Source organism: Bos grunniens, chromosome 10, assembly GCF_055505025.1.
Source record: "Bos grunniens cultivar Pamir isolate PY7600 chromosome 10, Bosgru_T2T1.0, whole genome shotgun sequence".
NCBI classification, from domain to species: Eukaryota; Metazoa; Chordata; class Mammalia; order Artiodactyla; family Bovidae; genus Bos; species Bos grunniens.
The window spans coordinates 50,670,272-50,685,694 of record NC_141174.1 but is presented as its reverse complement, the minus strand read 5'-3'; the positions used below and the strand labels follow the sequence as shown (position 1 = coordinate 50,685,694).

Here is a 15,423-nt window from a genome sequence, read left to right as displayed (position 1 = left end):
AACTTCACCACTGCACAGACTCAGAATCGGCAGAGCTCAGACAGTATTCTCCAAAATTCAACTATATAGTGAGACCCTGATACAACATGATAAAGGGGGTGTTGATTTGGTTTCTTATTTGTGTGGGTGTATGTCTATGTCTCTATAAAAGTATACTACATACAGATTTGGATAGGAATATAAATGTATACATTCACAAAGTTCTTTGAAAATGACAGGGGTTTAATTTCAAAATTATTTTCTACCAACTTTAATGTTCAACAATTTAGTAAACATGTCATCAATTCCTCAACATGAAATGTGTGTCTACAAATGAATCAGCATTTCCTCTTCCCTATAGTTAACAACTTTTAATATGTAAATAAAAGTTCATTGCTCATTCACCCGAGTTGTTAATGCAATTTAAGGTGATAATAGTTCACAAAGAAACTTATCGTCGGTTGAACTGTGTTCTGCAAATAGAGAGCATGTTGGAGTCTTTCTCCCCAGAACCTCAGAATTGGACCCTATTTGGGGACAGAGACAAGTTAATAAGAGGTCAGTAGAGTAAGAGCTAACCCAATATGACTAGTGTCCTTGTAAAAAGAGGACAATTTCGATCCAGAGACACATACACACAGGAGAACACCAGGTAAAACTGGAGTGATGCTGCCATAGCCAAGGATTGCCAAGAGCCTCCGAAAGCTGTAAAAGCCAAGGATGGCTGCCTCCCTGGAGCTCTCAGAGACAGCACGGCCCTGCTGACACCTTGATCCTGGACTTCCAGTCTCCAAAATGGTGACACTAGATTTCTGTTGTTTAAGCGCCGCCCCCCCCCCCCCGCCCAGTTTGTGGTACATTTTACAGCAGGCCAAGGAAACTAATACAAAACTGAATCACCACAGTCCAGTCACTCACTAAGCACCAACTACATGCAAGGCAGAGATCTAGGGTCTGGGAGACAAAATTAAAAGACTACACATTTTATGCGTGTGTATATATGTACATAGGGCTTTCCTGGTGACTCAGATGGGAAGGGATCTGCCTGCAATGCAGGAGACCTGGGTTCAATCCCTGGGTTGGGAAGATCCCCTGGAGAAGGGAATGGCTACCCACTCCAGTATCCTTGCCTGGGAAATCCCATGTATAGAGGAGCCTGGAGGGCTATAGTCCATGGGAATCACAAAGAGTTGGACATGACTGAGAAAACAACATACACACACACACACACACATATGTACATGTTGTATCCAGACGTGGCAAGAATATGTATGTGTACATATGTGAAGTACTTAGCACCAGATGGCTAGGTGCTAAGGGAGAGGGCTGCCTGGGTGTCCTGATACTCAAGAGAGGGAATAATCACCCAAGCACAGGCAGGCAGGAGGATCTCAGGGAGGCAGGCCTTTGGTGGGGCCTTTGAGGATGAAGAGACTTGGATAAACTGAGAGACGGCTGCGGAGAGCCTCCAGGCACAGGCTAGAGACTTAGCAAGGATTCTGAGAAGGAAGCAGATGTCATGGGTTTGCGAGATGATAAGTAAACCTGTCTGGTGAGGGCAGACCAACCAGAAAAAAGGAAGAGTTAGTACTAAGTGGATTTTAGATGGGCTGGGTGGTCACGCAGGAGGAACTGGCTGCGGGCTCTGAGTCCTGCAGTCCAACCAGCGGTGCAACAATGGAACCAACAAGCAAACCAATGCACACTACTGATATTTTGACATTTATTTTCTTATAATAACCAAATATAGCTATTTTACTTCAAAGGAGAAGGGACTTCCCTGGTGGTCCAGTGGCTAAGACTCTGTGCTCCCAATGCAGGGGGCCTGGGTTTGATCCCACATGCTGTAACTAAGAGCCCACATGTTGCAACTAAAGAGTGAAGACTGAAGATCCTGCAACTATTGACCTGGTGCAGCCAAGTAAACACATAAATATTGAAATAAAAGGAAAGGCATCAACTCATCATCTTCTACCCTTTGTCATCATTTGCCATTTTATGTCAGAGAGCCAAAAGCAGGACTTAATCAGGTAGGTTATTTGAGGAAGAAGGTTCTAGTAAAAGTGAATTATCCTGGAAAAGATAATTTTCTTTTGGACTCGAAAGAGAAGGAGGAGAGAAGGGAAGAGGGTGTCAGACTCCCAGACGTACAGGGAGTTGGGTGCAGAGAACTGCTTCTCCCTTCCCTCCCCTCGAACCCACACACCCTCCTTGTGGTGCCCTTAACATCTCTGCCTCATTTCCAAGATGACGCCATCAGTCCCCTCAAAGTACATGGCTCTGAAGGGGACACACATGAGGAACAAATAATAGAGAAGACGCTTGTTCTCACTGGCCATCAGGAAACAGGCATTAAGATGCGTGGGGCGCTTTGTTCTCACAGGGTCAGAACATTGTCTAAGTGCGTTACCTGTGTTCCAACCAAGCTGAGTACTTCCTGCTTATCTGTGTGCGCATTTAGTTGTGCCTGACTCCTTGAGACCCCACAAATTAGGGCTGCATCACTTCAGGCAAGTTACTTAATCTCTTTGTGCTTCAGTTTCCTCAACTATAAAACGGGATGTGTATGCGTGCTCAGTCACATCCGATTCTTTGGACCCTATAGACTGCAGCCCACCAGCCTCTTCTGTCAGTGGGATTTCCCAGGCAAGAATACTGGAGTTGCCATTTCCTACTACAGGGGATCTTCCTGACTTAGGGATCGAATCCACATCTCCTACACTCAGGCAGATTCTTTATCACTGAGCCACCCATATCTGTGCACACAAATGATCCAGATTTCATACTTTTAGACAAGATCAGGCACGTTTGGGTGGTATGGCCATAGACTGGATTTCATATTTTTAAATACAAAAATAATGGTAAAACAGCAATAAAATATCTGTATATAAAATAAACACCATGTAAAGAACACTGAACGCCAGCATGGCCACCAGTAGGACAGGGCTTGGGAGAGCAAGGTTGACGTAGGAGGTGGTATCATCACCAAAGAGGAGTTCTCTGAGGTAAGGTCTGTGCAGAGAGAGGAGGCCAGGCCCAGGAGTATTGGCAGAGGGATGCTCAGAGGAGGACATACTATCCGAAAAGATGCAGCAGGCACAGCCCAAGAAGGAGGAGAAGCAGGATGGGCAATTTCAGAAAGGAGAATGACTTCTCCCGGGGACAGGGGAGAAAAGTGAAGAACCAGGGCCACTGGGTTTGACAGTCAAGGGGAAGCATTTGACATTTAACCATCGCCTCTCTAGTCAGTGGGCTTCCCTTGTGGCTCAGACAGTAAAGAATCCACCTGCTATGAGGGAGACATGGGTTTGATCCCTGGGTAGGGAAGATTCCCTGGAGAAAGGAATTGCAACCCACTTCAGTACTCTTGCCTGGAGAATCCCATGGACAGAGGAGCGTACTGGGCTATAGTCCATGGGGTCACAAAGAGTTGGACATGACTGAGTGACTTTGACTTTTCACTTTTCTCTAATCAGTATTACAGGCCAGACGCGGTTGGGGGACCTTTGCATACTCCAACTCAGTTACTCTTTGCAACCAGGCTTTCATGTGCCTACTTGAAAGATGAGGAAACTAGTAGCAGAGGAACAAAGTGTCTGGGAGTCATCTGGTGGACTGGGGAAAGCAGGTTTGGGGCAGGTGGGATGTTCCATTAGAGAAAGATTAAGAGGAACAGGCGCCCCAGCATCTGCCTTGGGAGCAGGAAGCCTTCCACACCTGCCTGAGGAACCCATGACTCCAGAGAAAGACGCCGCCTCTGTTGTCATTGCCTCCAGAAGCCTCTAAACAGCCCATCATGAAGCTGGGCAACCTCAACCACCTGCCACACCCTTCCACCACTGCCCCGTGAGTAATTCCTCTCCCTAATGATTTGGGGCCAGTAGACAGAATGGCCCAGCTAGCAGTGGTGCTTATGTGCCGCCAGCTGCCCCATAGCTTCCTCAGGTCCCCAGAAGACATTATGCAGGGCTTACCTGGTGGTTCAGCGGTAAAGAATCCACCTGTCAATGCAGAAGATGTGGATTCGATACCTGATCCAGGAAGATTCCACAAGCCGCAAGACAACTAAACCCATGTGCCACAACTACTGAGCCTGTGCTCTAGAGCCCACGTGCTGCAGCTACTGAAGCCCAAAGGCTCTAGAACCCATGCTCCCCAACAAGAGAAGCCACTGTGATGAGAAGCCTGCACACTGCAACTAGAGAGTAGCCCCCACTTGCCACAGAAAAGCCCGCACAGCAACGAAGACCCAGCAGAGCCAAAAAAACAAAAAACAAAAAAACGCTATGCATCTTCCCTGACTGTGAAAAAGAACAAGATCCAGCTCTGCCTTCAGTGGGCTGCCGGTCTAACAGGGCCCTGGAAATCCTCTGAGGAGTTTCGCTTTATCAGCATCGCATCAGGCCATTTACAGCTTCTTTATCTGAGCAAGCTTCAGTCCCCCAACTGTCACACCACAGACAGAGGAACCAAAGGAAGAAGTCACCTCACCAGTGTTCTTAGTTTCCTGCAATTCTATGGGCTACGTACGATATCACAGAGAGGAGCAGCCACACGGAAGGACATCAGGGGGGCTAGCAGCCCCAGGGCCTCCTCGCTGGTGCTCACCTCTGGCTCCCAGTGACTCAAGACCAGGCACCTGGCCAGGACACAGTGACAGAATCACCCAGAGCAGCCTCAGAGTTACCACCAGGACCTTCACGTGCTGCCACCACACAAGGACTTCGGTTCTGGGGTAAGAGCCGGCCCCACCCTCCTCCTCTCTACCCCAGTTTTTCTGCAGTGAGTCACCAATGCATCAGAGATTGGCACGCAGGCTGCACACCTGGTCTGCCGAGTCTAGCATCCTGGCACAGTCTCGCCCTGGAGCTTCTGCCCTGTGCTCCAGGAGTTCTTGGGCAGGAGGGTCCTGGAGTGCAGGGAAACTGGGAGGACTCTGGCCCCCATCAGCACCACTTCCACCTGGATTACATGAGGCTTCAGGATGACATTTTGACTTTTTTTTTTTAATAAGAGGGTCTAACTGTTTTTAAAAGCTTGAAAAGCACTGTTCAAGGTCAACAGACAAATCGGGGTACAACGTGAAGACCAACATGCCTGTGACATAGAACAGATTGGCATTTTCTTAGGTAATACTTGACTCTTCTTGAGCAGTGGCATGCCCTCCAGTGCCTCACAGAACCCACCGCCCCAGTGTTAGCATGCAGAAGCCCCTCAGAAACATCTCCCCAGGTATGCAGCTCAGAGCTAACTCCAACAGACCCAATTCCCCACTGCCTCTACCATGCATTCGGGGCCCTTGTCCTGTCACTTGCCCCAGCCTGGGCCTCTTCTCCAGCAAGTAGTCATTCTGACTCCCCATGTGCTAAGCTGCCCATGAGCCTCTGGACACAGCCTAGGGCCACTCCTCTGATCAATCTATCAGCTCTGAAAGGATGGGCAGAGAGGGGATCAGTGAGGGCAGAGGGGACCCACACCTCCAGCAACACAGGCCCCTGGTCATCAGCCAGGGTTCAGCAGCCAAAGCCTGACCACTTCCACTCTCTCTGCCTATAAGCTTTTACCTCTAAACTTTTTCTTTGGAAAATCTTCAAAGATACAGAGAAGCCAAAAGAACAGTTAAGATATATCACCAACGTACCATTATCATGAGTAAAAAAAGTACCCTTTTTTAATAATATGTAATATATGAGTTTATATTCAAAATTGTACAACTTGATATTGTATCAAAAGATACATATATGTATATATATCTTACATATATATATATATATATATAGCACCCAGGATTTAATCAACATTTAATGCATTATAATAATGTTAAGTCTCTCTCATCTCTTTTATCTCCAATAGATTCTTTTTTTTTAATAACATTAAATTTATTAAGGGAGTCTAATTTTTTTATAGACAATCCCACATTTTGGATTTTTCTGTCTCCTTATTACTAGATTCAGTTACATAAGTTTGGCATGAATATTACAGGTAACATTATTTACTTCTTAACTGCATCATACCAGAAGTCACAGAATACCAGGCTGCCCAGTCCTGGTAAAGCCAAATGGCATCGCCTGGTAGAACCACTGGCTGCCATACTGTGGCACTGTGCCTCTAGAGCCCGTAAGTGATCAGTGAGGTCATACTCTGAGCCCACATCAATATACTGCTCCAGGTAATCTTTCACCGACTAGTTTTTACATTCATTGATGACCTGGCATGGGGGTTACAAAACAAGAAATTAGCTAAATTTATCAGCTAATGTTATATTAAAAAAAAAAAAAAAAAGCTTTCCCTTTTATAATCTATTACTATATACCCATGAGGCTTTTTTTTTTATTATTCAATGTGTCATAATTCATCATTGTCATTAATTCTTTTGATTTTGAAATGTTTCCATTTTTAGCGGCGAGAGCCCTTTCAAACAGGCTTCTGGGTCCTTTGATACAGCCCGATTCTCCATGTTCCCAGAGCCCTGCTTACACTTCAGGATCCTAACACTCGAACTGTCACATCAGCTTGGTTTATTTATATGTCTGTCTCACCTGAAAATCTGTCAGCTCCTCAAGGCAAGGCCAAGGTCAGACTTATCTCTGCAGCCCAGCACTTAGCACAGCAGCTGGCACAAAAAGGCCTGCTCGGCTCCTCCTCCCTGCTGCAGGGTGCCCTTGCTAGAGCTGCTTTGGGGCCATTCTTCTCCAGGCAGCACCCCCACCCCAAGAGCTGGGCCTCTGGCTCCAGCCACAGAGAAAGGCTCAGGCCCCGCCGCAGCTCACAATGGGCCCTTTGACTCAGCTGGTCAGGGCTCTTTCAGGAAAAACCCGTCCCCTGCCACCACACCTGTCACCAAAGCCAGCGCCCCTAGAGTTGCAAGGCAACACACAGCCGGTGTTCACCCAGAAGCGACAGCAGGGTCCTGAGGCCACCCAGCCGGCCAGGCAGAGCAGCCTGACTTCTGGGAAGATGGCGGGTGGGGGGCCTTTCATCATACAGCTGCTGACACGCAGCCTGGATGGAGGACGTCAGGGAAAGGGGGTTCAAATAAAAGGGCACAAAGAGGCGAGGGACTTCCCTGGCAGCCCAGTGGATAAGACTCTGTGCTTCACTGCAGGGGGCAAGGGTTCAAACTCTGGTCGAGCAACTGAGATCCCACATGCCGCACAGCATAAAACAGCAACAAAAAGGTGGACACTGGTCAAGACTTCGCCTCAGAGATGGCTTACCTGCTCTCTTCTTTCAACCTTCTTTTCACTCGGCTCAGGCACTGGGTTCTCGGGAGGTACAGTCAGCCGTAGTCTGCAGACATTTGCCTGGGAGAGAAGACAGGAGAGGGCAGTTATAAACCTGCATTTGGGGCAGAAGGAGCCAGATCACCTGGGGTTTCTCAGAGCCTCCGTCGCCTCCTTAGCAATGGGAATGATGGCACAAATCACACAGGGGACGCTGGGGAAAGACCAGCTTGCACCGGGCCCAGCACAGGCACTCCCCACCTTCCTGTTTATGTTTTATGCTTTCCTTCTTTAGCAAACTACTGAATAGTTTCATAGAATTCAAACATTTTTTAAAATGGCTCATGTTCCATTACAGTACAGGATGATCTGATTTCAAAATACAGCCAGAGGGGTAGAGGCCAAGCTATACACAGTGGTGAGGGGTGGGAAGGTGCTTTCTACTTGACTCTATGTTGGATTTTCCTATAACAGACATGTACATGTTTAATCACAAAAAAATTTTTAAAGTCTATATATCCATGTCCACAGCAGCATTATTCACAATAGGCGAAAGGTGGAAACATCCCAAATGTCCATCGATGGATGAGTAGGTAGATAAAATGTGTATATACATAGAACAGAATATTTACACAGCCGTATAAAGGAACAAAACTTCTGACACATGCTATGACATGCAGCAACCTTGAGGACATGATGCTAAGTGAAATAAGACAGTCATGAAAAGACAAGCCTGTATGGTTCCACTTACACAGGGTCCCCAGGGTGGTCAAATTCATAGAGACAGAGAGAAGAATGCTGGTTGCCAAGGACTGAGTTATTCTTTAATAATACGGAACTTCAGTTTGAAAATGTGAAAGACAGATGGTGGTGATGGTCACACAACAATGACAACGTATTTAATGCCACATGATGTTTATTTCACCCTATTATCACAGCCTGATCCTACTGTAATATATTCTGGAGAGAAGTGGAAAATGTGTTGTTTTTTATCCTGTCATTAAAAAAATAACATCAAAGGAAAAAAACAGAGAGTCAAAGCAGCACCCAGAGTGCCCAGCCCACAGCCGCACACACTCATGAGAGCACAGCCTGTCCCTGTTATGGGTGGAATTCTGTCCCCCTAAAATGTATACACAGGAGTCCTAACTCCTAGTACCTCAGAATGTGACTTTATTTGAAAATAGGGTATTTATAGTGGTGCTTGTCGTTCAGCCACTAAGTCATGTTGACTCTTTGCAACCCCATGGACTGCACCATACCAGGCCCCACTCTCCTCCATCATCTCTTGAATTTGCTCTAATTCATGTCCATTGAGTTGGTGATGCCATTAAACTATCTCATTCTCTGCCACCTTCTTCTCCTTTTGCCTTGAATCTTTCCCAGCATCAGGGTCTTTTCCAATGAGTTAGCTCTTTGCATCAAGTGGCCAAAGTATTGGAGCTTCAGCTTCAGCATCAGTCCTTCCAGTGAATACTCAGGATTGATTTCCTTTAGGATTGACTGGTCAAATCTCCTTGCAGTCTAAGGGACTCTCAAGAGTCTTCTCCAACACCACAGTTCAAAATCATCAATTCTTCAGTGCTCAGCCTTCTTTATGACCAACTCTCACATCTGTACACGGTAATAAAAAAATGGAGCTTTGACTATATGGACCTTTGGACCTTTGTTGGCAAAATAATGTCTCTACTTTTAAATACACTGTCTAGGTTTTTCATAGCTTTTCTTCCCAGGAGCAATCATCTTAATTTCCTGGCTGCAATCACCGTCCACAGTGATTCTGAAGCCCAAGAAATGAAAATCTGTCACTGTTTCCACTTTTTCCCCTTCTAATTGCCATAAAGTGATGGGACAAGATGCCATGATCTTAGTGTTTTGAATGCTGAGTTTTAAGCCAGCTCTTTCACTTTCCTCTTTCACATTCATCAAAAGACTCTCTAGATCCTCTTCACTTTTTGCCATTAGGGTGGTATGTTGTTGATATTTCACCCTACAATCTTGATTCCAGCTTGTGATTCATCCAGCCCGGCTTTTCTCATGATGTACTCTGATACATGTACTTTCACATGATGTAAGTCAAACAAGCAGGGTGACAATATACAGCCTTGACTTACTCCTTTCCCAATTTGAAACCAGCCCGTTGTTCCATGTACAGTTCTAACTGTTGCTTCTTGATCTGCATACAAGTTTCTCAGGAGAAAGGCATGGTGGTCTAGTACTCTCATCTCTTTAAGAATTTTCCACAGCTTGTACAATGAGGTCATTAGGGTAGGTCCTAATCCCAAATGACTGGTGTCCTTCTATAAAGGGAAAATTGGGAGACACACATGCACACAGGGAGCGCACCATGTAAGCAAACAAAGGAGATGGGCCTGAAACAGATTCTGCCCTCACTGCTCTCAGAAGGAACCAATCCTGTCGACACCTTGACTTTGGACTTCCAATCTCCAGAATCAGGAGACAATATATTGCTGCTGTTTAAGTCACTTGACTTGTGGTACTTTTTTTTTTACAGCAACCCCACTAAACTAATACATACCCCTCAACCTGGTCTGCAGTCACAGTTATGCACTGGTCCACAGGGCAGCCTCTGAAGAAAGCACCCTGCATCCAAGAAGCCCACGGTTGGATACGATTGTAAAAGACCTTTGACATCCAACCTGCCAGTCTCTGAAGGAACCTCCTCACTCAACAATATACCTGGCAGGTGGACACCCAGCCTGAGGCTAACATTTCCCCGTAAAGGTGACAGCCCATTTGGAACACACATTAGCACTTCCACTCTCACCACTGCCTTCCTCTGAGGTACCCCATTTTGCTACCTGACACCTCTAACTTCCTGATAATGGACTTAAACAGCGCTTCCTCAGACCCCCTACCTGACAGACCCAGGGTACCCTCAGGGACTGTAGCAGAATTCCCTTTGCTCTTCATCAGCCTGAATGTCCTTTCTTCTGCACTAAACAATCCAGTCCTTTCAGCCACAAGATTTGATTTCGAGATCCTTCTCCATCTCACTCTTCTCTGGGCAAGCTCTGGCTCCAGTGACCCCAGGGAGAGACGTGACCTGACCCACAGCGATATAACTCCCTCTTACATGGCCAACTTTGCACGAAACCTTAAAGCTCATCGCCAGTCATGCTGGTCATAGAGAAATCAAGCCAATCCGGCACACAGCTCCCTCAGCTGACAAACAACACTGATGGGAATCTGAGGGTCTCCAGAAAGAGGTAACCCTTTGACTTCAGGCCATATGGGCTGGTTGAAACAAGCGGGCATTTGCATGAACATCAAAATGTAACTCACACCAGGCAGGTAATCCAAGTCTGTGATGCTCAATAATCATCTCTGGTAGGCCAGATCCGATCCACAGCATAGTTTTGCAGAGAAAAGGAAGTACTTTTCTCTTGTACCATACCCTATACCACACACACACATGTGCACACAGAGATACATACCTGCACAGGTGTACACACATATTCACAGTTTCCAACACCTACTAGGCTGTGCTGACTATGAGCAAGCTATTTGATCTCTCTGAATCTCAAGGGTAAAATAGAGGTAAAGGAAGATTCTGGCATATAGTAAGCTTCTATCACTGTTAGATATTTTTATTTTTATCTAAATAATGTCATCAGCCTACAAGCTCCAAAATGAAATAGGCTGACTTGGCTTTCTAGCTCTGCTTTCCATAATAAAAACAATTTGGCCAATGGATCTAGAGGGTATTAGTATAGCAACTAATAGCTTTATAGGCTGATTGCCCTAGAGGGGTAATCCCTAATGTCAATCATTTTTGGAATAAACTGAAAACTGGAAGAAAAGACAAGGTCCAGAAGGGACTCCATGACTCCAATCAGTCAAAACTGAGAAGCCCCCTCCCCCTGATGGAGACAGTTCTTTATCTGTCCACCCAAAATGCTGATTTTCCTCAACACACTTTCTGCATCTCTCCTCAGGCCATATTTACACTACGGAACACTAATTCACAGGCTAAAGAGAATGCATTTCTCTAAACTATCAGTTTAACCTGATGATAGATAATGAATTCAAATAAAACAAGAATGTAAAATAAACATCTGACTTCAAAGCTAACTGGCAGGTGCGCCAGGCGCTCGCGGCTCCACCCACACCCCTGTGCGGCGTATTTGCTCTTGTCATTAGGAGTGCCTTTATGGAAACATGAGGGCATGGACTGCACGTGGTGCTTACACTCTGTAATCAGTGCTGATCCACAATGGACTGACGGCACAGATGCAATTTAAATCCAGCTTGGAACAGGGTCAGACCCTTCTTAGTAAGATGCTCAAATGTACTGTCATGTGAAAAAAGACAAGTGCTGGGAAAAAATAACCTGTTCTGTTTTTAAAATACACTCTGATAATTAGTATATATATTTGTGGGGAAAAATGTCTTTACAGAAACATGACTACCTGCTGGTGGTGGTGGTGGTGATCTTTTGGAAAGGGGGATTTCTGCAATGTCTGCACCTGTTCCACGTATGTGTAAGTTTTTAAAATAAAAAACATAGTAGGGACTTCCCTGGTGGTCCAGTAGCTAAGACCCCATGTTCCCAATGCAAGGGGCCCAGGTTCAATCCCTGGTCACAGAACTAGGTCCCACAGCCTATAACTAAGACAGCCTGCAGGCCACAATGAGGATCTAAGATGCCACATGCTGCAACAAAGACCCAGGGCGTGCAGTCAAATAAATAAATACAGATAAATATTTTTAAAATATCTTAGTAGTGAGAAAGGGCAACCCACTCCAGTATTCTTTCCTGGGATATCCCATGGACAGAGGAGCCTGGCAGGCTACAGCTCATGGGGTCACAAAGAGTCAGACACAAGCAACTAACAGTCAGTTACAGCAATAATAAAGATTGAGAGGGACTATATCAGAGACAGAGAAAGGTCTGCCAACTCAGGAGACATGGGTTCCATGTCGGGAAGATCCCTTGGAAGAGGAAATGGCAACCCACTCCAGTACTCTTGTCTGGAAAATCCCATGGACAGAGTAGCCTGTCGGGCTATAGTCCATAGTGTCGCGAAGTGTTGGACATGATTCAGGCAACTTTGCACAGCACAGCACATATCAGATGGGGCGGAGGCGGGGGAGGTCCTCAATCCTTCCTAGACCCACAGGACTGTTTCAAGAGCAGCAAAGAGAACATCCCACAGGTCTAAAAGGTGCTCTGAATTTTTTTTTTTTTTAATTTTTACTTTTATTTCCATTACTCTGGGAGATGGGTCATAGAGGATCTTGCTGTGATTTATGTCACAGAGTGTTTTGCCTATGTTTTCCTCTAGGAGTTTTATAGTTTCTGGTCTTGCATTTAAATTGTTAATCCATTTTGAGTTTATTTTTGTGTATTGTGTTAGAAAGTGTTCTAGTTTTTTTATTTTATAGATGGTTGACCAGTTTTCCCAGCACCACTTGTTAAAGAGATTGTCTTTTCTCCATTTTATATTTTTGCCTCTTTTGTCAAAGATAAGGTGTCCATAGGTGCATGGATTTATCTCTGGGCTCTCTAGTTTGTTCCATTGATCTATATTTCTGTCTTTGTGCCAGTACCATACTGTCTTGATGACTGTAGCTTTGTAGTATAGTCTGAAATCAAGCAGGTTGATTCCTCCAGTTCCATTCTTCTTTCTCAAGATTGCTTTGGCTATTTGAAGTTGTTTGTATTTCCATACAAATTGTGAAGGTATTTGTTCTAGTTCTGTGAAAAATACCATTGGTAACTTGATCGGGATTGCATTAAATCTATAGATTGCTTTGGGTAGAAGTACTAAGTAACCCCTGAATGTACCCGACAGGCTGACCCTGTAGAGCTGACCTCCATTAGTCATTCACTTCGAGGAATCTCCCCATGGGAAAATCTCCCCCTGGGTAAGATCAAGGCAGATCAAGGCTTATCTCTCTGAGCATTTGATGATGCTCACTTTCATGGTTTCCTGACACTCAGGTACATAATACCCAGAGTAGCCCAGGTTGGACAGTATCTGAGAGGCAGGTAAGGTAGTTGATCCCAGGGGTTCCCACAGAAGCTGGCTCCACCTTGTGTTCTGAACATTGTGGGGAGCTGAATCTTATTTACCCTGAACACTAGTCCTGGACTTGCCATCCTTGAAATCAAAGGTCCCTTCCAGTGGATCAAAAACAAGAAGATGGACTCAGTGTACTTCAAGCACTGAGCACCCACCACTTGTAAAACACTTAAGGGCTATGAGGGTACCAATATGGAAAAAAAAAGAGCTCTACCCAAAAAGGCTCATCATCCAGAAACATAACCACACAAGGCAATATCACAACCAATACAATACTGGGCAGACAGGGTAGTGTGGTTAAGGCATATGGAACTGCACTTCTGGGTTTCAATTCTGATTCTGACTCTGACACCTACTAGCTGTGAAACCTTTGGAAAGCTGCTGCTGCTGCTAAGTCACTTCAGTCGTGTCCGACTCTGTGCGACCCCATAGACGGCACCCCACTAGGCTCCCCTGTCCCTGGGATTCTCCAGGCAAGAACACTGGAGTGGGTTGCCATTTCCTTCTCCAGTGCATGAAAGTGAAAAGTGAAAGGGAAGTCGCTCAGTCGTGTCTGACTCTGAGCAACCCCATGGACTACAGCATACTGGGCTCCTTTGTCCATGGGATTTTCCAGGCTACTCCATCTTTATTGTTTCAGTTACTTCCGTTGTAAAACTCAGTTAACAATAGTGCAGAAACGACTCTCCTGGGATTTTCGCAAGGATTGTTTTGTTTTTTTTTTTTTTTTGGCCACACTGAGTAGCATGAAGGATCTTAGTTCCCCAACCAAAGATCTAACTCATGCCCTCTGCAGTAGAAGCATGGAGTCTTAACCACTGGACCAGTCCCTGTGGCTAGGCTTTAATAAACTAATACGTGAAAAGGGCTTAGAATAGTTTCTGGCACATATGTAGCTTTCAGTAAATCATTTTTTACCCTGGGAATTTAAGGAGGAGAACAGTCATCTAACTGGAGGTGGAGTATATCAGAAAGGTTCTAGAGATGACATGTGAACTGCGTATAGAAGGACAGAAAGGACTTCCCAGGTCAATGATGTTGGGAGAATCCATCATCAGAATGAAGTGAAGAAGTGAAGTCACTCAATCGTGTCCGACTATTTGCGATCCCATGGACTGTAGCCCATCAGGCTCCTCCGTCCAAGGGATTCTCCAGGCAACAATACTGGACTGGGTTGCCATTTCCTTCTCCAGGGAATCTTCCCGACCCAGGGATCGAACCCAGGTCTCTTGCATTGCAGGCAGACGCTTTACCCTCTGAGCCACGAGGCATTCATTCCAGACGGGCCAAAGACACAAACAGGGCATGTTCTGAGAATGGTAAATGGGCCCACAGCCTGAGCAATATCGGGAGAAGAAAATGGCCACACAAGTAGGGGCCAAACTCTTAACAGCCTACAGATGCCTGACAGCGAAGCAAGGCCTCTAAGGGAAGCCATCGGGGAGCCATTTAAATTTCTAGAGGAAAGGACTATTGCTCAAATCTGAGTTCAGTGATTCAACAGCAATTATTGAGTACTTCCTATTATGTTCCACACCCTACAGCATGGACCGGAAGGGAAAAAATAGGGTTCCCAAGCAGGCTTTGTACCTAACTGCTTGTGTAGCCCTTACAGCACTCAGCACAGGATCAACATGTCATAGGCCCTTGCTCAGTAAATGTCAGTATGGGCTTCTTTCTAGGTTGAACTAAAACACAGTAAGGAGAATGTGCCTGACACTCCCCAGAGAGCCTTCCACTTTCTTCAAGCCAATCCCCACAGGAGGACAGCAGGAGAAGGGCAGCGAGCATTCAAGCCTCCTCCACAAGAAGATCCACAACTGAGCCCTTGTCTGCAATCAGGGCGCCTGGGAGGTAAGCAGGCCTCTGGGGACTTATTTCTGACCCACTCTGTGGAGGCAGAGGACTGGTCCCTGTCTAGCGGGGACTCTGCCATCCACGTACCCTCACGCTCTCAGCTTCAGTATCCAGGCTCACCTGAGGGAGAGCTGCCCATCTCAAATAAAAAGGGGTGGAGAAGATGACACAGGGAGGTGCTGGGTTTGCTCATCAGTTTACAAACATGGATTTCCCTACAGAAATGAGCCAAGTGCATTTACATTTCCCTCGGGCGCAGTCCACTCTGTGACCGTGGCTCCCTGCTCAGCTCCACCTAACAACAGATGGTGTGG

At 45.9% G+C, this 15,423-nt stretch overlaps 1 protein-coding gene across 6 annotated transcripts in view; it reads right to left on the bottom strand.

The window, feature by feature from the left end:
* Positions 1-15,423, bottom strand: part of MYZAP (myocardial zonula adherens protein) — a 121,361-nt gene that overhangs the window by 90,601 nt on the left and 15,337 nt on the right. For all 6 annotated transcript variants that reach the window (XR_015134607.1, XM_086321186.1, XM_086321185.1 and 3 more), the window contains exon 2: positions 7,197-7,283. Coding sequence is in view for 5 of the 6 variants with exons in the window: in XM_086321186.1 (XP_086177312.1) it covers positions 7,197-7,283 (87 nt within the window). In the remaining variant the exon portion in view is untranslated. The remainder of the gene's footprint in view (positions 1-7,196; positions 7,284-15,423) is intronic.